Here is a 24,265-nt window from a genome sequence, read left to right on the forward strand (position 1 = left end):
TGTGTTTAATTAAAAAGGGAGTTGGGTATCTTATAACATCCCTGAATCAGGTTATCAGCCTCGGGGAAAATACACAGTCAAGGACATGGAGTAAAGTGTAAACTTTCAGTGAGTAAGAGATGTTTAGCCACTTGGTCTCGCTTTTCAAAATTTCTGGATGCAAAGACTCCTCTTGTGATAGCCAAGGATTTACTGATAAACATTACATTTATGTCCTGCCTTTCCTTAACAGGGGGAGTGAGTGTTCTTGTCCTCATTTGTCCGATGTCATCTCAAAAGGACCAACTTGTGAGGAGGCTGAGATACTGACTACTTCAAGGCAACTTATATGAGCTGTATAATGAAGTGTCAACTTTAAAACTTCATGTCACAGATGGAAGGTCAATCCACCCTACAGAACTCCCTCTTGACTCTTCTTCTTGAACCTACCGTGTTTCCCCAAAATAAGACAGGGTCTTCTTTTCTTTTGGGACCCCCCCTCGAAATAAGGACTTGGCCTTATTTTGGGGGAGGTCTTAATATTTTTGAGGTGCAGGAGGCAGTGAGTGTAGTCACTTTATGGCTGTTGCGTTGCAATATTTTTGGGGAGGGCTTATTTATACAAATTCATACAATAGCAGAGTTGGAAGGGACCTTGGAGGTCTTCTAGTCCAATCCCCTGCCTAGGCAGGAAACCCTATACCGTTTCAGACAGATGGCTATCCAACATCTTCTTAAAGACTTCCACTGTTGGGGCATTCACAACTTCTGGAGGCAAGCTGTTCCACTGATTAATTGTTCTAACTGTCAGGAAATTTCCCCTCAGTTCTAAGCTCCTTCTCTCCTTGATTAGTTTCCACCCATTGCTTCTTGTTCTACCCTCAGGTGCCTTGGAGAATAGTTTGACTCCCTCTTCTTTGTGGCAACCCCTGAGATATTGTAACACTGCTATCATGTCTCCCCTAGTCCCTCCCCTATTTTCGGGGGCTTATTTTAGCGCATGGACTCAAAAGCCCGACTGGGTTTATTATCTGGGGTGGTCTTATTTTCAGGGGAAACAGGGTATAAGACTCAGGCCACTCCAGGGATTAGGACTAGGCCAATAGTTCTGCTCTCAATTTCTCCTCAATGTCCATCTCTCATCAGGCTGCCTGTATTGTTTTAATCTCCAGAAAAACTGTTGTTGACTTTAGCCTTTCCTCCTCCCTTCCTCTTCTTCTTTCTATCTTTTAAAGTGCAACTCTGAGACCAGACCACTGATCAAAGGATTTAAACAAAACAACAGACCAGACTAGCATTGTTAAAAGGATCTGCCATCTAGTATGAGCAACAGATGTTGGATGGAGTTGATTTTGCTTTTTAGCCAATTCCTCCAAACTGCAAAAGAATCCTTTCAACCTCTATTACGGTGGTGGGTTCCTACCGGTTCGGACCGGTTTGGCCGAAATCGGTAGTGGTTTGGCGGCCTGGGTCGCTGGAACTGGCAGCGACCCAGGCCTGCCATACCTCTGAACAGGTTCTCCTGGCGGCACCATATGGCACCACCATCTTGTTTTTGGCTTCTGCGCATGCGCAGAACAATTTTTTATTGTACTGTGCATGCACACGCAGTGTGGATCAAGAGTACGCACAGCACACCCACAAACAAACCGGCAGTAGCAGCTGCCGGAACCCACCCCTGCTCTTTTGATATGGTCTCTGTTTTGCTACTGGCAGAAGCCAGAGAAGGTCCACCAAGATTTCTCCTGCTCTGGGAGAACTTGACCGCCAAGAAGCCTCTGTGCTGTTGATTTACCTGTTGTGACTTCCACAGAGAGCTCAGCGGCGTTGTGGCAACCTTGAACTAGGCTCCGGGTCCACAGTGAAAGGTCTCTGCTAGTCTCGGTTTTGAAAAGATGGCTCTCAATCCCTTGTTGTGTGCCCGTCCGAGTGGCAAACGACAAATCTACCCCAGACTGTGGAGAGCCCTTCCCGGGTCCCGAATGTACCAACCTGAAAACAAATGTGAGAATCAACACATATTTGTTAGGGAAACAATCTTTAGTGGGAGAAAGACAATTTGACTGAAGATCCCGCATGTGTCTGGCATTTGTTCACTTGCATTTCTAGGAAACTTTTCCTTGTGACTAATCAAAATCCTTTTCCTAGAATTTTAATCCTAATAAAAAGCAACATTTCCATGTCCTTCTTTCCTCCCTATTTTTATAATATATAAACCTTCAATCATCCTTCATGTCTGATGGGTATTATTGTCCTATCTAGAAACAAGAAGCTACTAGGGAAAAAAGACCCCATCCCATTTTTGCAATATATTATCTTGTTTATTGAGGGATGCAATGGCTCAGTGGCTTGTTGATCAGAAAGGTTGGCAGTTCAGTGGTTCAAATCCCTAGCTCATAACGGAGTGAGCTCCCGTTACTTGTTCCAGCTTCTGCCAACCTAGCAGTTTGAAAGCATGTAAAAATGCAAGTAGAAAAATAGAGACCATCTTTGGTGGGAAGTTAACAGCGTTGTGTGTGCCTTCGGCATTTAGTCATGCTGGACCCTTGACCATGGAGACGTCTTTGGATAGTGCTGGCTCTTCGGCTATGAAATGGAAATGAGCACCATCCCCTAGAGCAGTGGGTCTCAACCTTCCTAATGCAGCGACCCTTTAATACAGTTCCTCATGTTGTGGTGACATCCAACCATAAAATTATTCTATGTTTTCTGTATTTTTTCAAAAATATGTGTTTTCCGATGGTCTTAGGCGACCCCTGTGAAAGGGTCGTTTGACCCCCAAAGGGGTCCCGATCCACAGGTTGAGAACCACTGCCCTAGAGTCAGGAACAACTAGCACATATGTGCGAGGGGAACCTTTACCTTTATATCTTATTTACTACGGGTTTTTTCCACCAAAAGATCATGTCAAAGAAGCAACTAGGAAGACGTATCTGAAACAGCTTGGTAGCCAATGTAGCTGAAACATTTTTTACGCGTTGGGGGATCCAAATTATTTGCTACACATACTGTAGGTTGAACAGCATCGGGGGAAAAAACTGAGCATTTATGAACCTGTATAGATAAAGGTATCAGAGGCTATTTCAAGGTAACTGAACAAAGGATTCAGAGTACAGAGAAAAGAGAGGGGTTGGACGAGGGAGCTGATGAGAGTTTTCGCCCACAAAGTTCTCCCAGCTGGAGAAGCTTTGCCAGGTCAAAGGAGCCTTTTAATGGATTGCGATGCGCATTTAAGAGACAGCAGGCTCTAGAAGGTCACAGTAGGTGGCAGTATCTGGCCATCTTTTCCTGCCTGGCAGTCATATAGGGTCAAACTTAGTTGTTGGTATATAGTTATGTATTAAGTGCATTTGATTTATACCTGCCTTTCTGCTCTTGACAAACACACAAAGCATCCAATAATACGCGGACCGAGTATAGAAAGTTTTAAAAATCCACGCTAACAAGGACGTCAACATTTGTTGAGAATTGAGGCATCTTCGCAGATTTCCAACACACCGATTGGGGCGGGGAAGTGGAATAAATATATTTCATATTTTGCACAGTTGTACAGTTCTGGGATCATTTGATCACCATTTGCAACCTTCCCAACTGGTGTCCAACAAGCAAAGTTAAAGCGAGATTTGGAGGGGGAGAGCGAGATTTGTTTAATGACTGCATGATTCACTTAACAATTGCAGTTGTCCCATTCCCCCCCTCCCACCCCAAATCTCGCTTTGACTTTGCTTGTTGGAAACCAGCTGGGAAGGTTACAAATGCAAAATGGGGCGAGACTCACTTAACAATTGCCTTGCTTAGCAGGAAAAAAAAATAGCCTCACTTGTGATCCTGAGTCGAGGACGAGCTGTATCTAAAATAGCTGAAAATTGGGATTCTGACGTAACTGATTATGACAATACACGGCAGGCTGGCGGAATGAATTTTTCAAAGACGAAACTTCATCTCGCGGTGTATATTTCCAGACCCCCCCCCCCTCTGACTTCAGACAGGTGCGTGCTGCTTGTGGCAACTTAGTTGTTCTTTTCTAAGTAGTTGTCCTAAGATAACCTCCCAGTCTATAGAAACAGGGAACTGGATACCACAGACATTTCGCTAGCCTGTGGGGCTGTTCAGAGGTTGCAAAGTTTCTCAGGTTTCTTGTGTGGTTTCCAGAACAAAACAAACACAGGGTCAGGCAAAGGGTGTCTGACAGGTCCTGGGAATCCAAGATAATAAAAACTGCAGTCCAATTAAACAGGCATTAGGTCATAGTTTCAGCTGATTCCATGGTTTCAAGAAGTGGTAAAATCCATATTTTTTTTACTACTGGTTCTCTGGGCGTGGCTTGGTGGGCGTGGTGTGGCGTGGTGGACATGGCAGGGGAAGGATACTGCAAAATCTCCATTCTGATGCCCCAGAGGTGGCATTTGCCGGCTCTCCGAACTACTCAAAAGTTCTGCTACCAGTTCTCCAGAACCTGCTGGATTTCACACCCCTGGTTTCAAGCCACCAAGCTGGTTTTAAACCCAAAATCATCTATAGAAACCATGATGGTTGGAATTTTATTGTCCTGCAGTAATTAAGCTTCTCACTCTTGTATCATCAGAATAGGATGTTGGGAGGCTGGTCCTTCAACAACTCATTCGTCTCCATTTGTTCTCCTCGACTATGTGAGGAACCTTTTCCCTAGTGACAGCTCGACAGTTAACACGACATGGGCCAGCTTTAGCTGGTAACATGAGGATGTCTCTTCTGTGGTGCGCAGGAGGAGCTGATCAAATGTGCCTGAACCTTCTATTGACGGTCCATGCTTTATTGTAGGGGTCTCCACACTTGGTAACGTTTAACACTTATGGACTTCAACTTCTAAATTCCCCAGCCTGAATTCTGTGACTTGAGGTCCACAAGTCTTAAAGTTGCCAGGTTTGGAGATCCCTGCTCTAAAGTGTGATTTGGGCTTATCACATGTTTCTCCAGTGAGGCTCAGAGATGTTTCCTCAAGGTTATGACCTCAAAGCATTGCTTTTGTCTCATCTCTTGTCTCACCTAAACTGATGACCTCAAACTGGTGTTCTATACCCCTCCCATCAGAGGCTTTACTATGTGAATGCTTTCTGGCACATCAGCAGCTTCCAGCAGCACAATTCTATGCACTGCATTTTTCAGAATATAAGACGCACCGGAGTATAAGACGCACCAAGGTTTTGAAGAGGCAAATTTTAAAAAAGTTTTTCCCTCTGCAAACCTCCCCAAAATGGCCTGATTTTCAAGAAAACGGGCCCATTTTTTTAAAGGGCATGAATAGCCTTTAGGAGGCTTGTAGAGTGCTCCTGGGGGGTGGGGCCAAAAACAAGCAAAAAATGGCCTGTTTTTCATGAAAACGGGCCCGTTTTTTGTCAAAAAAAGGGAATGGATAGCCTTTAGGAGGAGGCTTATAGAGTGTTCCTAGGGGCTGGGGGGGCAAAATTGAACAAAAAACAGCCTGTTTTTTGCTCATTTCTGCCCTCCCCAGCCCCTAGGAGCACTCTGAAAGCCTTCTAAAAGCTATGCACGGCCATTTTGGTGAAGGGGGTGGGGTTTCAGGAGGCAAAAAATGCTTTTATTCAGTGTATAACATGCACCCAGATTTTCAGCCTCTTTTGAGGAGAAAAAGGTGTGTCTTATACTCTGAAAAATACGGTAGCTTCTCAGCCAAATTGAGAGGGTTATATAGCTAAGAAGAGACTAGACAGTCACTTATCTGAAATAGTATAGGTTCTCCTGCTTGAGCAGGAAAGTAGACTAGAAAACCTGCAAGGTCCAGCTCTACTCTATTCTTATTCTATGAATTATGAAAACTATCCATTGAAGACAATACACAGGGCAAGGACCTAACATTCCATTTGTGTTTTGTAACAGATCCCCTCTATTTGGATGGATGGGTGGATGGGAAGAGTGGGAATGGATGTTGGAACTTCAGAACTGGAATATAAGTAGTTTTTTTTTTTGGGGGGGGGGGGTAAATTTCTGCCAAGATCCTCCATCATCCAAGTCATGGTTGTCTCAAAGGTGCTTGTTCCAAAAGGTAACTGTACTTTCCTAGGTTTTGGATTGAAAATGTTTTGCTTCTTAATTGAGGAACTGAAGAAGCTTTTTGGATGAGAAGCAAAACGTTTACAAACAATAAACTGAGAAAATTCAGTTGCCTTTTAGAAAAAGCATTTTTGGGATAGTTTTTGTGGGCTCCACTGTAACTTTGAATGGCCGCTAAGCAACCAGTCCTAAATTGAGGACTACTTACATAGAAACCCGTTAATATAATAATACCACACTATTTCCTATTATGGGAACACATTGTTTGTTACAATATATTGCCAAAAGTATTCACTCACAACTGATTCTGATTATGTGGATGGGTAAGCGAATACTTTTGGCAATATAGTGTATTTCTCACCTCTCTCTTTTCAGTTACTTTTCCATCTTGTACCTTTTTAATTGTAGCCAGAATCTGTTTTATTAGAGATCTGCATAAGCCCCGCTGGCTAAAATGGGAGGTGAAAAATATGGAAAATAAGTAATTTAAAAACATGATTTCTACATATATATTCTGGGCTAAAGACAAGGAGGTACCTGCTAGCCAAGAGAGAACTTAAAAATGTGGTATCTCTCTATATATTCTGAACTAGAGAAAGGAAAGCATCTGGTACTCATTAGAGGGCTTAAAAATATGATTTATCTCTATCTATCTATCTATCTATCTATCTATCTATCTATCATCTATCTATCTATTATCTATCTATCTATCTATCTATCTATCTATCTATCATCTATCTATCTATCTATCATCTATCTATCTATCTATCTATCTATCTATCTATCTATCTATCTATCATCTATCTCTATCTATCTATCTATCTATCTATCTATCTATCTATCTATCTATCTATCATCTATCTATCTATCTATCTATCTATCTATCTATCTATCATCTATCTATATTTTAAGGGACACGATGGCTCAGTGGCCAAGACTCTGAGCCTATTGATCAGAAAGGTCAGCAGTTCGGCAGTTCGAACCCCTAGTGCCGCTTAATGGAGTGAGCTCCCATTACTTGTCCCAGCTTCTGCCAACCTAGCAGTTCGGAAGCACGTAAAAATGCAAGTAGAAAAATAGGAACCTCCTTTGGTGGGAAGTTAACAGCGTTCCATGCACCTTTGGCCTTTAGTCATGCCGGCCACATGACCAAGGAGACATCTTCGGACAGCACTGGCTCTTCGGCTTTGAAACAGAGATGAGTACTGCCCCTAGAGTCGTGAACGACTAGCACATATGCGGGAGGGGAACCTTTACCTGTACTTGGCCTCTTGTTTTAAGAAAGTCTTCTGCTCCCATAGATTTTAAGCAGCTTGGTTGTCACGTGGGAAGTTGCTGAGAGTGAATAAGCATATAAGCCAGTACTAATAAATTGTGGAATGTTTGCATTGCCAGTGAGAGCCCGAATCTGCCTGATATAATATGATGTTTCCTGTCTGTGACACAATATTACCCTGTTGGACTTTTAAGCCCCATGTAGCAAAATAGGGACCACCTTTGGTGGGAAGGTAACAGTGTTCTGTGCGCCTTTGGCATTTAGTCATGTTGGCCACATGACCACGGAGATGTCTTCAGACAGCGCTGGCTCTTTGGTTTAGAAATGGAAATGAGCACACACACACCCTAGAGTTGGGAATGACTAGCACATATGTGCGAGGGGAACCTTTACCTTATATTTATATTCTGGGCTACAGAAAAGAACATACCTGGTAGCTAGGAGAGGGTAGGAATGCAGTGGAGTAAACCAAGCTTCCTTGATGCGTGGCATGCTTTCAAACATCAAGAGGTCCTTCTCCGTCAAGGCAACCAATACAGCTTTCCAAGGTTTCTCATTCTCTCCCAGCACCTGGACACAACAAAGCAAGAATTCCAATGAAAGAGGCGCAAGGAAAAAAAATTCAGGAGAAAGTTGCTTTTCCCATGCCAAAATACACCAACACCAAAACCTAACATCAGCCCCGCTGGGTCACAGCAAGGCCCTCCTTCGTTCAACCTTTGTTGCCCACAAAACAAGCCAACAAAACGTTCCTGGCCTCAGGATAGATGCTTTTAAAGCAGGAAACTGAGACACGGAACATTTCTCCGCTGCTGATTTATGACCCCTGTACAACGTCTTCCAGCTATCATTGAAATGATGTAAAGCTTGTCCTCATCACTGCTATTTTGGCTCAGCCATGCTTGGATGACATTAGAAGATGCTATGAATCACTGGTGTGAAATGAATACTGTATATCTTCCCTCTGGTGTTTCCTGGTATTTGGAGGCAGGCCTTCCTCAAGCGGAACAGAAAGGCCTGTCTTTCATGAATTCATCCAATCCTTATTTATTTATTTATTTATTTAGGTAGCCATCCTGTGCAAAAAAGTGCTTTCCCCCCTGATTGTATAAGTTTTATTCATGTTATCTGGTAGGTTTTCTTTTATAACTAGCCAGTAACCCGGCGTTGCCCAGGTATTTATTTATAGGGGGTGGGGTGGGGAATGTAATTTCTAATGTTGGAATTTTCCCCTTACAAGAGGGAGCCCCCTTGTGGAGTACTGTGAAGCTGTTACCATGGCAACTCCACTGTGCTGTACAGTAGAAGCCATTTAAGGCACAACATGCTTTATCTTAACAGAACACACACCGAGGGGTGTCTTACCCCCACAGTATTTGTTTCCAGAGAGTAAGTCATCTGTTTACCAAGTTTGGTTGAAACTGGTCAAGGTGTTCCAGAGTTATGTTGGAACATACACACACACATACACACAGCCATTTATATATATATATATAAATGGCTATGTGTGTGTGTATGTTCCAACATAACTCTGGAACACAATATATATGTGTGTGTATTTGTGTTACAACCCATGGTATGCCCAAATATGGGAGGAAGCTCACTACTCCCTCTTTCTGTCCTTCGGCTCATCACAGAAAACCATCCAGGCAGAAAACCATATTTTTATTTTTAATGTTGCCTTTTTATATTTGTGTTGTATTTATTTATCAGCACAAATACAACACACACACACACACACACACATATCATGATTTGGCCACATGGGAAAGAAAAACTGGACAACTTCCTTACACATCTCAACAGCCTACACCCCAAAATACAATTCACCATGGAAATAGAAGCAAACAACCAACTTCCTTTTCTGGATGTCCTAATCTACAAGAAACCCAATAGCTCCCTAGGACACACCATCTACCGGAAAAAGACACACACCAACCGCTACTTAAACGCACAATCCCATCACCACCCTGCACAGATCAACTCTGTAGCCAAGACCCTCATCTCCAGAACCAAACGCCTAGCCGACAAAGACCATGGCATATTGAGAACTGAGTTACACACTCTCACAAACGTATTAATCTCCAACGGATTCCAAAGAAAAACAATTATCAACCTAATCCAAAGGGAGACTCCCCCCAAAAACCGAGACACAGAACAGGGCAACGGCATCGCCCTCCTCCCTTACATCAAAGGCACCACAGATAAAATCAGCAAAATTCTCCACAAACACAATATTAAGACAGCCTTCAACACTGACCAAAAATTAGCCAACATCTTAAGAAACCCCAAAGACAAAATCCAGCTAGAAAACCAAGGAGTCTACGAAATACCATGCAAAATCTGCCCTGCAACATACATAGCACAAATGAACAGGAGAATAAATGCACGCATCGCAGAACACAAGAACGCAGCAAAAAAAAAAAAAAGATATAACTTCCTCCCTTTTCCAGCACCTTAAAGCTACAGGACATGAAATTAATTTTGAAGGAACCAGGTTAATCTCCAAAACTGAACACTTCAACAAGAAAATAATTATGGAAGCTATCGAAATAGAGAAACACCCCCACAACATGAGTAAAAGTGACGATACCTCCCGTCTACCAGACATCTGGAAACCAGCCCTAGTCAACAAACGAGCCCCACCCACCACCCAGGCTGTTACAACACGAAACAACAACAGACACACAGCCAGCACCAATCAGCACCAATCTACCAATCATGGTAGAGAAGCACACAACCAATCATTCCACTTACTGAAACAAAGCCAGCACTCCACACACCCCCACCCAGATTTATAGAAAGACAGCAGCTCCGATCAAACTTTAAGCCCAAAACCCAGCCTGAAGATGGCGAGTGAGACTGAAACGTTGCCAAGACAATCTCAATCTTACATGGGAAAAGACCCTAATACAACACGACTAGCATACCTACACCCGTGAAAATCTATGAAGACAAATATATGTATGTGTGTGTGTGTGTGTGTGTGTGTGTGTGTATGTGTGTGACCTTTCCCAATTCTATCATACCTCCTTTGCTGGTCCCGAGATGAGGGATTTCTTGAGAAACTTTAGTTTGACTCCAAACCAAGAGAGATACGACTATCGGGCAGGCAACTGCTAAGACCTATAGCTTGTGACTTCTCACAGTTCCTCAGGAATTCATTTTGTATTTATTTTTAAAAGCACTTCATCCTCTCTTCCATTCAGCTCTATATGTTCTCCTTTCAGAAGTTCACAGTGATATAGAATAGGATAGAATAGAATAACAGAGTTGGAAGGGGCCTTTGAGGTCTTCTAGTCCAACCCCCTGCTTAGGCAGGAAACCCTATACCATTTCAGATAAATGGCTGTCCAACATCTTCTGAAAAACTTCCAGTGTTGGAGCATTCACAACTTATGGAGGCAAGCTGTTCCACTGATTAATTGTTCTAACTGTCAGGAAGTTTCTCCTCAGTTCTAAGTTGCTTCTCTCCTTGATTAGTTTCCACCCATTGCTTCTTGTTCTACCCTCCAGGTGCATTTGAGAATAGTTTGACTCTCTCTTATTTGTCGCAACCCCTGATATATTAGAACACTGATATCATGTCTCCCCTAGTCCCTCCGCTATTTTCGGGGGCTTATTTTAGCGCATGGACTCAAAAGCCCGACTGGGCTTATTATCTGGGGTAATGGGATAAGAAGACCACATCCCTGTGCTGGCCATCTCTTAGGTCTCTTAGTTTTGATTTTAGTACAATTTTCTTCCTTCGATCTGTGTACTTTTAAGTGTTACTATGCTTTCATTAAAAGGGACGTGGTGGCTCAGTGGCTAAGACGCCGAGCTTGTCAATCAGAAAGATCAGCAGTTCAAATCCCTAGAGCCGCGTAACGGAGTGAGCTCCAATTAATTGTCCCAGCTCCTGCCACCCTAGCAGTAACAGTGCTCCCGTGTGCCTTTGGGGTTTAGTGGCCACATGACCATAGAGATGATTTCGGACAGCGCTGGCTCTTCAGCTTTGAAACAGAGATGAGCACCGCCCCCTAGAGTCGGGAACAACTAGCACATATGTGTGAGGGGAACCTTTTACTTTTTTTACCTTTATGCTTTCATTATTTTTATTTACTTTATAACTTGTTAAGCCGCCCAGAGTCACCTTGTAGGGGAGATAGGAGGCGTAATATAATAAAATAAAAAATATATAAAATAAAAAAAATAACAAAATAAAACTTAAATTAAATTAAATCAAATCAAATTGATGGCTTTTTAATTTCTTAGGTTAACAACACTGTTTAATGAAGATTCAGCTGAATGGCTTAAAAAATGAATTGCTTACCATTTGGCTGACCGGTAATTAAATGGATATTTTTTCCCCAAAACTATTCGTTATCGTTAAGAGAGAACAGCTATTTTAATTAAGAGTCCCTCTTTAGTAAACAAATTATCTCTTATGGGCAAGCTCCAACAGGTTTTAGCAGATATTCAAGCAGGTTGGAATTTAATTGAAGTGCTTTTGGGTTTCATAACGGGAGGCTGCTTTTCACAGAAAAAAGTAATTTCTCCTTCCACGTAGCCATTAACCCACTTCAAAAAGAATGCTTTAGATATACAGAATCGGAGTCAGAAGGGGCCACTGAGGCCATTAAGTCCAACCCCCCTGCTTAGTGCAGGAATTCAAATTAAAGCAGGCCTGACTGATGGCTGCCTAGACTCTGCTTGAATACATACAATGAAGATGAGGCTACTACAGGTAGTCCTTTACAGATTAACAGAGTTGGAAGGGACCTTGTAGGTCATCTAGTCCAACCCCCTCACCCAAGCAGGAGACCCTACACCATTTCTGACCGATGGCAGTCCAGTCTCTTCTTGAAAGCCTCCAGGGATGAAGCTCCCACAACTTCCAAAGGCAACTTCTGTTCCATGGGTTGATTGTTCTCACTGTCAGAAAATTTCTCCTTATTTATAGGTTGAATCTCTCCTTGATCAGTTTCCATCCATTATTCCTTGTCTGGCCTTCAGGTGCTTTGGAGAATAGGTTGACCCTCTCCTCTCTGGGGCAGCCCCTCAAATATTTGAAGACTGGTATCATGTTTCCCCTGGTCCTTCTCTTCACTAGACTAGCCATGCCCAGTTCCTGTAACCGTTCTTCATATGTTTTAGCCTCCAGTGCCCTAATCATCCTGGCTGCTCTTCTCTGCACTTTTTCTAGAGTCTTGTCTTTTTTATACTATGTTAACCAAAGCTGGATGCAGTATTCTAGGTGTGGTCTTACTAAGGCTTTATAGAGTGGTATTAGTACCTCACTTGTTCTGGATTTTATTCCTCTGTTAAGGCAATTTAGGATTGCATTGGCTTTTGTGGCTACCGCTGCACACTGCTGGCTCACATTTAGCTGGTTGTCCACTAAGGCTCCAAGATCCCTCTCAGATTACTGCTATTAAGCCTGGTTTCACCCCTTCTCAAGGCCAGAAATGTGTTGCTTTGCAGTTGGAAGCTCTGCACAGTCCACACGGAGCTTTATGGGTCATTACATTATGAGTCCTCGACTTACAACCACAACAATGGAGTCCAAAATTTCTGTTGCTGAACAAGATACCTGTTAAGTGCTTTCTGCCTCATTTTACAGTCTTTTTTTTGCCACAGCTGTTAAGGCAGGGGTGTCCAAACTTGGGAACTTTAAGACTTGTGGACTTCAACTCCCAGAATTCCCCAGCCAGCATGGCTGGCTGGGGAATTCTGAGAGTTGAAGTCCACAAGTCTTAAAGTTCCCAAGTTTGGACACCCCTGTGTTAAGTGAATCAGTCCAGTTCTTAAATTAGTAACACATTTCTTAAGTGAATCTGCCATTCACTTTTGCTTGTCACAAGGTTACAAAAAGTGATCATGTGGCCCTGGGGAACTGCGACCGTCATAAATAGGAGTCAGTTGCCAAGCGTCTGAAGCAAAGGAAATCGCAGGGCAGAAGTAAAGCACGTCAAATATAGACCCAGTGGCTCAGGCCTTGCGAAGTTTCCTTTGTAACCACTCACAAGTCCATGAAAGCAAGGTAATTTCCACGGTTGACGCTGATTAGCAGAGGCAACGGTGAACACAGGATGTTGATTCTTCCCACGCAGCAGGAAATGGACTATAATATATATATATATTTATATATATATTTGACCCTGGTGGCACGGAAGGAAGCAATACTGGGAGAATGATTGCAAAGAGGAAAATGAAAAGAAACTCGAGCCTAGGTTTTCATTTCTAATCTCTTCCTGATCCAAATATGCTCTACAAAGCTGTCCTATTTCACTATCAGATCTGGGCCTTTGCCAAGGTATACAAAATCCTCCAGAGCACACAATGCAAGCCGTTGTCAGTCCCTAACAAAAAACAGTGGTGCCAGCGACAAAAGCAGTTGGAGTTGGAGGGAAGAGGTTAGTTACACAACCTTGGCTGCAGTATCCCCTTTTACAATACAATACAATACAATAGTAGAGTTGGAAGGGACCTTGGAGGTCTTCTAGTCCAACCCCCTGCCTAGGGAGGAAACCCTATACCGTTTCAGACAGATGGCTATCCAACATCTTCTTAAAGACTTCCAGTTTTGGGGCATTCACAACTTCTGGAGGCAAGCTGTTCCACTGATTAATTGTTCTGTCAGGAAATATCTCCTCAGTTCTAAGTTGCTTCTCTCCTTGATTAGTTTCCACCCATTGCTTCTTGTTCTACCCTCAGGTGCCTTGGAGAATAGTTTGACTCCCTCTTCTTTGTGGCAACCCCTGAGATATTGGAACACTGCTATCATTTTCTCTGCTAAGAGTTGACTGAAAGATTGAGGAGACGAATAGGAAGACCTGGTGAAGTTTGGCCCCTGGGCTGTAAACCAAGCAATGTCCTAGGAACATTGTGAGTTTCTAGTTCATGGCCATAAGTTATGGCCAAACCAAAATCCTTCCTTTTTGTGATTGTTCTGGCCAGCGCCAGAAAAAGGAAGAGCAAATTAATCGGAAGGTGGCAAAACATACAATGAGGCCAGAATGGGGATTATTTTCACCCCAAAGACGATGCAAAAGACTAGAGAAATTGTGTAAAAATATTGTGTTTCGCTTGGTATCTATGACTGGCTTTTACCCATTTTAATTTTGTGGAATGCTTTTACATGTCCTTGTGGTGCAAAGGCTACACACACACACACACACACACACACACACACACACACAGTAGCAGTGGTGGGATTCAACATTTCTTACTACCGATTCTGTGGGCGTGGCATGGCATGGCATGGTGGGCGTGGCAGGGGAAGGGCACTGCAAAATCCCCGTTTCCTCCCAATGAGCTGGGACTCGGGAGGCAGAGAATAAATGGGGGCGGGGCCAGTGGCATTTACTGGTTCTCCAAACTACTCAAAAGTTCTGCTACCAGTTCTCCAGAACTGGTCAGAATCTGCTGAATACCTCCTCTGCCCAGTGGTGTATTAACCATTAAGCAGACTAAGTACGTGCTTAGGGCACCAGGCCCAAAGGGGGCACCACAAAGTTGAGAACGAAAGAAAAAAAAAACAATAAAGATTTGTACAGTATGTACAAAGGAGGGGGGGCACCAAGATTTGTGAATATTTAGGGCACCTAAATTTAGTGAGCCTTAATCTGCCACTGCATACACCAAAGTAAAAGGGGAACGATGAGTAGGATTTAAAATATTCCATCCTGATTAAACCCTTTCACATAATTATCAGGGTTACAAAAAGGAATAAAGTGTTTACACAGAATGGAGTTCCTTAGAATGGAATTCCTCATTCTCAATGCTGTCAAAGTTCAATATCTTTGATTAATTAGGATCACACATTCAAAGAAGCAAAGTAGATCAGCATGTACCATGTTTCTCTAATAAGGTCTTATTTTCTTTTGAAGGCCAAAATAAGCACTTGGCCTTATTTTCGGGGAGGTCTTATTATTTTTGAGGTGCAGGAGGCGAATGTGGTCACCTCATAGCTGCTACTGTGTTGCAATATTTTCAGGGAGGGCTTATTTTCGGGGGAGGGCTTATTTTAGTGCATGTGCTCTAAAGCCAGATTGGGAGTATTATCCAGGGAGGTCTTATTTTCGGGAAAACAGGGTAGTTCAACCTCCAACTGGCCAAGTGCTTCATGATCCCATCAAACATATTTTGCAGGAGTTCGATTTTGCTTTAGGGGGGAAAAAAACCCAATTTTTCCAAGCAAGTAAAGTGCTTGGAAGTGACAAAACAGGAGGTTGGAAAAACTAACAGCAGAATTTGTGGTTGAAAAGATCTATTATTATTTAGTTACATTTTGGCGATATTTCAGAATTACTGAAAAGATGTGTTAAATTGATTTATTAGCTCTCCTCCCGTCTTCTTGCCTCTGAGGTATTATCTGAAAGGCTTGGCAAAATCACTTAACAGCCTAATACACAAGACGTTTAACACGTTTTTACACCTGTATTGCCATCTCTGGACACGTGGTTCTTATTTTGCCATGACATGATCTGAGAGCATAGGTAGGGGTGTAAAACTCAAGGCCTGCAGGGTGGATCCAGCCGATGGAGTTCTTAGTAGATCTGGCCCCTGGAAACAGCGAAGGGCCGGTCCACGGTACCTCTTCCAGAAAAAGGAGCTCGCAAGGGCCACGGGCGGTGCTCCCGAGCTGTTTTCACGGGCAGAAGGTTGCAGGAGGCCATTGCAGCCGAAAATGGAGCTCGTGAGCCCATTTTTGCCGGTAAAGTGCTTGGGCCACTACACTACACGAGTGACGTCAATCCCCACCCCACCTCCCAGAGGTCAAACACAACCCTGATGCAGCCCTCAATGAAATTGAGTTTGACACCCCAGGAATAGGGGAATTATTTGTTTATTCTGCTACAAAGGAAGAATTAAATATAGAATAATCCTGGCTTGATTAGGGATCCTTGCCATATATTAGCCATTGGGAATTTATTTCCTCTTCTTGGTCTCCTTTCATGCCAATACTTAGTAAGACAATTAACCAGTAAACATAATAAAATAAAATGCTTATGTTTTCCAAGAACAAAACAAAAGCTTTTTAAAATCAGAGTTCACTGAACAAACTATAGTGACCTAATTTAGGCACGGTGCAAAGCCAAAAAGGAAATTCTATTATTGCCAATTTTGTTGCCAAATTCCACTGATCCTGGTCCAAAAGTCAAATCAAAATGGTTTTTTCTATTCTTATACCAAAGAAATTATATTAAAACTGCATTTTCTCCAGCTTTATCTTAAGACGCCAGAACATTTCTTACTGATGATAAAACATGGCTTGCATATAGAATGATAAATAGATTAATGAAACGTTTCTTATACCTTCTGGAGATCTTTCAATTTTCTGATACATGTTCTCCTATAGAATCATTTGCTTCTTAGGCTTATTTATGAAAAATGAAATCACCCACCCAGCTCCAAAATAGCATCTTATATTTTTATTTAATGTTAACTGCTTTTATTTTATTTAATGTTAACTGTTTCAACCTCTGCCTTCAAAATGATGATATAGGGCACTGCACAACTAGACACAAGGACAGTTTCCCCCCGAATGCCATCACTCTGCTTAACAACTAATTCCCAAACATTGTCATACTATCTAACACCGAATTACTATTATTCTTCTCTTCATCAGTGGTGAAATTCATTTTTTTACTACTGGTTCTGTGGGCATGGCTTGGTGGGCATGGCAGGGGAAGGATACTGCAAAATCTCCATTCCCACCCCACTCCAGGGGAAGGATACTGCAAAATCTCCATTCCCACCCCACTCCAGGGGAAGGTTACTGCAAAATCTCCATTCCCACCCCACTCTGGGGCCAGACAGAGGTGGCATTTGCCGGTTCTCCAAACTACTCAACATTTCTGCTACCGGTTCTCCGAACTATTCAAAATTTCCGCTATCGGTTCTCCAGAACTGTCAGAACCTGCTGGATTTCACCTCTGTTTCCTAGTATCTATCTCTCCATACTTATGACTATAAGCATGTTGCTTGTATTTTTCAATTTATATTGTTTTATTTGTTTACTAGTACGATTTGATAGCTCATTAGTAACCTTGACTATCACTAAGTGTTGTATATTTTTATTCTTGATGAATGTATGTTATTCTCCTTATGTACACTGAGAGCATATGCACCAAAGACAAATTCCTTGTGTGTCCAATCACACTTGGCCAATAAATAATTCTATTCTGTTCTATTCTAATTCTACTCTGAAAGATGCTTCTTTTGTAACTCTGCAGCCCTCTTCTCCAACTAGATATCCTCTAAAATAATTTAGGATTCTTCAGGCTCAGAATTCCCACCCAGCATGGCTAAATTCTTTAATTTCAGCCCCACCAATTAAAAAGGGTTTTCATCTACTAATTCTACAGAACATCCATAATTTCTACAAGTGTCACAAGCAAAGCAGTTCAAAGTTGCACATTCTTTAACCGCTGAGATTTCTCCTGTTTCAATAATGGGCTTATTTGTTACAAACTGCTTGAGGTAGCAGTTGCAGGGTAATTATCAGATGGCATCTGGTTTATATTTTAAATATTTGGGGGATTTGTTCATTCCTTTGGATATGAGCTCAAATCACATCCCAGGCCTCTCAGTTATTCCAGTAAATACTCAAGACAAGCTGGGGAAAATGTTTTTGAACTGTACAAGGGCTTATGCTAGGTATGTTCCAGGCTAAATGAAAATGTTTATGCTCAACTAAGCAGCGATGAATTGTGAGTAAGGAACACGTTCATTAAAGTGGTAAACAGTCTTAACTACAGGTAGTTCTTGACTTATGTCCATAATTGAGTCTGGAATAACAATGGTAAGTCATTATGGTCGTAAATTGAGACATCATCTGACCGGATCCGATTTTATGACATTTTTTGCAGCAGTCGTTATACAAACATTATGATCATTAAGCAAATCCATTTTCCCCAATGGGTGTTTGCTGGAAACGCAATGCTAGAAACCTACAAAAAAAGCCGCAAATCAAGGCCATGCGATCACGAGATGCTACAAATGGCGAGAGGTGAACTGGCTGCCAAACATCCAAAATATAGTCCTGTGACTGAGAGAGGCACAGTAAATCAACAAAAATAGTTTCTAAAGGGCCATCGTAACTTCAAATGATTGATAAGCAACTGATTGCAAGTCAAAAGTCTACACGTAATCTTCTCCAACCTGGCGCTCTCAAGACACACAGAGAACAATAGCTCCAGTGATTTCCACCCTAATACCTAATCCAGCTATTTTAAACCAACTATAGTTCCCCTTCCTTGGCTGGGGAGGAATCAAGGGAATTTTCCTTTCCTTGAGAGATCTTATGAAATCTTTACCCAGGGGTGTCTAACCAGGGGTGGGCTGCTGCGGGATTGCACGGGTTCGGGTGATTCTCTAGCGAAGGATCTGCCCAATTCTGAGAACCCGCAAATCCTACCCCTGGGCTGGCCCCGCCCATCCCTCCCTGCCCCTCCCAGGAGTTTCCACGCGGCCCATTTGGAGGGCCCACACGGACGCTCAGGGGAGAGCGAAAAATGGGCATCCCGGAAGGCTTCCGGAGCCTGGGGGAGGCTATTTTTGCCCTCCTGGAGGCTCAAAGAAAGCCTCCGGACCCTGGGGAGGGTGAAAAACGGGCTTCCGGAGAGGCTGTTTTCGCCCTCCTGGAGGCTCAGGGAAAGCTTCCAAAGCCCCGGAAGGGTGAAAATCCCCCCTCCCCCACTGTGGTGCAGGAAGACGACTAGGCCATGCCCACCATGGCCACACCCACCCAACAACCGGGCAGAGAGCCCATTGCTAAAAATTTTGAAGCCCACCCCTGTGTCTAACCGTAGCAACTTTAAACCATGGAATTCTGGGAGCTGAAGTCCATAAATCTTAAAAGTTGCCAAGGTTGGACACCTCTGCCTTAAGCCTTTTGAATTTCTCTCATTTTTAATACTGGTTCAACTACAATTGGTGCTGCTCGCCAAATTAATTACTGACGGCTTTCATTTCAAATACTGCAGTTTGGTCACTTTATTAGGTTGGCTTGTAATTAATTAATTAATAATAATAATTAATAATTTAATAATTATTAATAATAATAATAATTTATTAGATTTCTAGACTGCCCCCTCTCCCCGGAGGGACTCGGGGCGGTGTACAGGAATAAATTTAAAAAACCATACAAACAATCATATACATAGCTAAAAATCAAATTAAACAACCCCTGTACGAATTTATAAAAATTAAAAACAGACCCTAAAACCAATCCTAAAAATTTAGAAATAAAACTGAGGTGGGAAAGGTGGAATTAGGCCAAGTCGGCTAGCTGGAATAGGTGGGTTTTAAGTTTCTGACGGAAGGAGCGGAGTGGTCTGCAAGTGTGTTTTAATGTTTTGTTAATAAGCAATCCAGGATTCTGTTTTGTGCATGCATGTGTCCATACTGGGAGTAAAATAAAGAGAGATACTGTTTAACAATGACTTCCTCTTGGGAGTGACTACTGATGCAAAGGAATTATCAAAATTGGATTTGTATATTTGTATTGGCAAGATCTACTAATCGGAGCCACATGTTGGAAGAAGATGAGAGGAAGAGCCCTGAACAGCATATGCTTTGGCACGGAGTTTCAATTCTAAGGTTTTTAAGGCTTTCAAAATCCAAGGTTGTTTTTTCTGACTCTGCATAAAAGCTGGCCTTCAATGTTCATTTCTACCCAGATGGCATTTTTCATACTTGATGATCTTGTTCAATTATTATAAACATACTTGCAGAAAGCAGCTTTTGTTTCTCATTTATGAAATGCCTTCTTTGAGAAGACTCACCTGGGCCCATACAGTTAGTTTTGTTGCATTAAAACACACACACACACTTTTAAATCCTCAGTTTTATGGGGAATTCTTCACACCAAGAATGGATGAATGTAATTTTTATCCATCCAACGAGTTTTATTCTATTTTTTTAAATGCACTTTGTTTATATTTTTTTTGGATAAAAAAATAATTAATACATTATAAATACACTGAATTTTTTTTTTAAACAAAATCTATAAATAAGGAATCTTTAAGGTGTCCAGAGATTTCAGTGCACTGGAGAAACAAAAGGCTTCACAAGAAACAATAATAAAGAGAGAGGATGTCACCGTGCAGAAATCAGGAAATCATTGTCAGGAAATGTTTCCTTAGTTCCAGGTTGCTTCTGAACCTAGACCCATCTTCTAGAGATGGGTCTAGGCCAGTGATGGTGAATCTATGGCATGTTTCCACAGGTGGCACGTAAAGCCCTCACCGCGGACACACGAGCCTTTGCCACAGCCCAGCTCCACCGCACATGCGCGTGTGCCTCCCACCGGGCAGCTGGTCTTTGAGTCTCTGCCATGCATATGCAAAGGGGGCGGGGAGTATGTATAGGGGGGGCACTCAAATTGCATTTTGGGGGCTGGTGCAGACTCCCGCACCCTGTTTTGTCTTCCAAGTTGGTGCAGGAGGCCTTCCTGGCCAAAAATGGGGCGCAGGGGCACTGCGTGAGGCCCCCCAGTGCCCTATTTGGGGGCTGGAAAGCCTCCTGCACCAACCTGGAAGCAAAAAAATGGGTGAGTGGGGGTGGGGCGTATGCACGGGGAAGCACGAGGGGGTCGTGCACGCATGCATGGTGGTGTCACATGCACTTTGCATTATGGGTTGCTTTCGGCACGGGACAACAAAAAGGTTAGCCATCAGTGGTCTAGGTTCAGCCCCAAATTCTGTATTCGATCTCACGGAAGTAGATTCCTTAGGAACAAGAAAGGCTCCTTCAAACTGTGAGTTTTCCTAATTCACCAAACCGTTAAGAATTTTTGTTTAAAGTTTCAATTTGTTATACCTCATCCAGACCGCAGTTTTGTCTAGAGAAAAAAATTGGGTATTTGGTACACTAGGTGAGGATGGAAGAGAGAAGTAAACCTGATTATCATCCATCCATAAAGAAATACAGTGTATTACTTCCATGGCTTTATAAACATGCTAAAAATGACACGAGGGAGACTGCTACCACCCAGCTCCAAAGCCATAAGTGCAGGGGTGAAATTCAGCAGGTTCTGACAGGTTTTGGTAGCAGAAATTTTGAGTAGTTGGGAGAACCGGCAAATATCACCTCTGGCTGGCCCCAGAGTGGAGTGGGAATGGAGATTTTGCAATGTTCTTCCCCCAGGAGTGGGGTGGAAATGGAGATTTTGCAATGTCCTTCCCCCAGGAGTGGGGAGCGAATGAAGATTTTGCAATGTCCTTCCCCCAGGAGTGGGGTGGAAATGGAGATTTTGCAATGTCCTTCCCCCTAGGAGTGGGGAGCGAATGAAGATTTTGCAATGTCCTTCCCCCCAGGAGTGGGGAGCGAATGAAGATTTTGCAATGTCCTTCCCCCCAGGAGTGGGGAGCGAATGAAGATTTTGCAATGTCCTTCCCCCAGGAGTGGGGAGCGAATGAAGATTTTGCAATGTCCTTCCCCCAGGAGTGGGGTGGAAATGGAGATTTTGCAATGTCCTTCCCCCAGGAGTGGGGAGGGAATGGAGATTTTGCAATATCCTTCCCCCAGGAGTGGGGAGGGAATGGAGATTTTGCAATGTCCTTCCCCCAGGAGTGGGGAGGGAATGGAGATTTTGCAATGTCCTTCCCCCAGGAGTGGGGTGGGAATGGAGATTTTGCAGTCCCCTTCCCCCAGGACTGGGGAGGGAATGGAGATTTTGCAATATCCTTCCCCCAGGAGTGGGGAGCGAATGAAGATTTTGCAATGTCCTTCCCCCAGGAGTTGGGAGGGAATGGAGATTTTGCAGCCCCCTTCCCCCAGGACTGGGGAGGGAATGGAGATTTTATAATAATAATAATAATAATAATAAATTTGGATTTATTAGCCGCTCCCTTTCCAAGTAGGACTCGGGGCGGCGTACAATGGAGCATAAAACATAAAAAATATATAACAACACCAAACGTACATACATACACAACACACATACATACACGGAGGAGGAAACAAATTACATCAATAGACAGTTAAAAATCAGCTTTAAAATACCCCAATTGTAAAAACCCAAAAAATTAATATTTACAGACAGTTTAAAAACAGTTTGGAGGAATGGGAAGATTACGATTGCGATTGAGCCAGGCCGGATAATTGAAAGAGGTGGGTCTTCAGCTGTACACGGAAGGAGCGGAGGTCGGAAGTAATCCTGATGTCACGGGGGAGGTCATTCCACAGGGCTGAGCCCATCACAGAGAAGGCTCTGCTCCTGGGTGTCGCCCCCCGACACTGTTTGGCGGACGGCACCCGGAGAAGTCCCTCTCTGTGTGCGCGAATTGGTCGTAGGGATGTGTGGGGCAGGATGCGATCCTGCATATAACTAGGCCCTGTGCCATGGAGCGCTTTAAAGATCATAATCAAAACCTTGAAACGCACTCGGTAGACCACAGGCAGCCAGTGCAGCTCGCGCAGGAGAGGTGTTACAGGGGAGTATCTAGTCCTCCCCATAATCACCCGCGCGGCCGCGTTCTGGACCAACTGTAGTCTCCGAGTGCATCTCAAGGGAAGCCCCATGTAGAGAGCATTGCAGTAATCCAGGCGAGACGTCACTAGCGCATGGGTGACTGTGCGTAAGGCATCCCGGTCCAATAAGGGGCGCAATTGGCGCATCAGGCGGACCTGATGGAACGCCCCCCTTGCCACGGCTGTTACATGGTTGTCCATGGACAGCCGGGCATCCAGGAGGACGCCCAAATTGCGCACCTGTTCCATGGGGGCTAGTTGGACGCCCCCGATGGCCAGAGATGGAAGCACCTGGTTGAACCGGGAGGCCGGAAGCCACAGCCACTCCGTCTTGGAAGGGTTGAGTTTTAGTCGGTTGCCATCCATCCAGACCCGTACGGCCTCCAGACACCGGGACATCATTTCGACGGCCTCATTGGGGTGGTTCGGAGTGGAAATGTATAGCTGAGTGTCATCAGCATACAGATGATATCCCACTCCAAAACCACGGATGATCTCGCCCAACGGTTTCATATATGTGTTGAACAGGAGAGGCGAGAGCACCGATCCCTGTGGCACTCCACATGTGAGTGGCCTCCGGGTCGAACTCTGCTCCCCTGTCAACACACGTTGCGTCCGACCAGAGAGGTAGGAGCCAAACCACCGTAAAACGGTGCCCCTGACTCCCAGCCCCTCTAGCCGGTGCAACAGGATACCATGGTCGATGGTATCGAACGCCGCCGAGAGATCTAATAGGACCAGGATAGAGGAACAACCCCTATCTCTGGCCCTCCAGAGATCATCAACCAATGCGACCAAGGCCGTCTCCGTGCTGTGCCCGGGTCGGAAGCCGGACTGGCGCGGGTCTAGATAATCATTTTCCTCCAGGTGACGTGGGAACTGCTGTGCTACCACACTCTCTACAACCTTCGCTAAAAAAGGAAGGTTGGAGACTGGACGATAATTGACTAGGTCCGTTGGGTCCAGGGAAGGCTTCTTGAGCAGGGGCCTCACCACCGCCTCTTTCAAGGCGGCCGGTAGAGACCCCTCACCCAACGAGGCGTTCACCAGGCCCAGGAGCCAGTCGCGCGTAACCTCCCAGGATGCCAGTACAAGCCAGGAGGGACACGGGTCCAATAAACATGTGGTGGGTCGCAGACGTCCACGCAACCTGTCCAAATCCTCGATGGCAACCGAGTCAAACTCCTCCCAAAGCGGTCCCTCAAGACTCGCGACGGGCGTCTCTACTGAACCACTGAAAGGGGTCCATCCCATCCGGATTTGAGCGACTTTGTCCTGTAGATAATTCCCAAACTCCTCTGCTCTGCCCTGTAGTGGGGCTTCCCGTGGTCTCTCAAACAAGAGGGAACGGGTCACCCGAAACAGGGCGGCAGGGCGGTTATCTGCAGACGCAATAAGAGCGGCGCAATGTTGACGTTTGGCCGCTCTTAATGCCACAAGGTACGTCTTCAAATAGGCTCGTGCCTGTGCTCGGTCAAATTCGGAGCGGGAGGA

The 24,265-nt window shown here is 43.9% G+C and overlaps 1 protein-coding gene across 2 annotated transcripts in view; it reads right to left on the bottom strand.

Moving 5' to 3' along the window:
• Positions 1–24,265, bottom strand: part of SNTB1 (syntrophin beta 1) — a 140,973-nt gene that overhangs the window by 14,408 nt on the left and 102,300 nt on the right. For both annotated transcript variants that reach the window (XM_081950595.1, XM_081950594.1), the window contains exons 4-5: positions 7,737–7,876; positions 1,775–1,971 (exon numbers count right to left, since the gene is read on the bottom strand). In XM_081950595.1, coding sequence (XP_081806721.1) covers positions 1,775–1,971; positions 7,737–7,876 — 337 coding nt within the window. The remainder of the gene's footprint in view (positions 1–1,774; positions 1,972–7,736; positions 7,877–24,265) is intronic.

This window comes from Natrix helvetica (genome assembly GCF_964273705.1).
Source record: "Natrix helvetica genome assembly, chromosome: 4".
NCBI lineage: Eukaryota > Metazoa > Chordata > Lepidosauria > Squamata > Natricidae > Natrix > Natrix helvetica.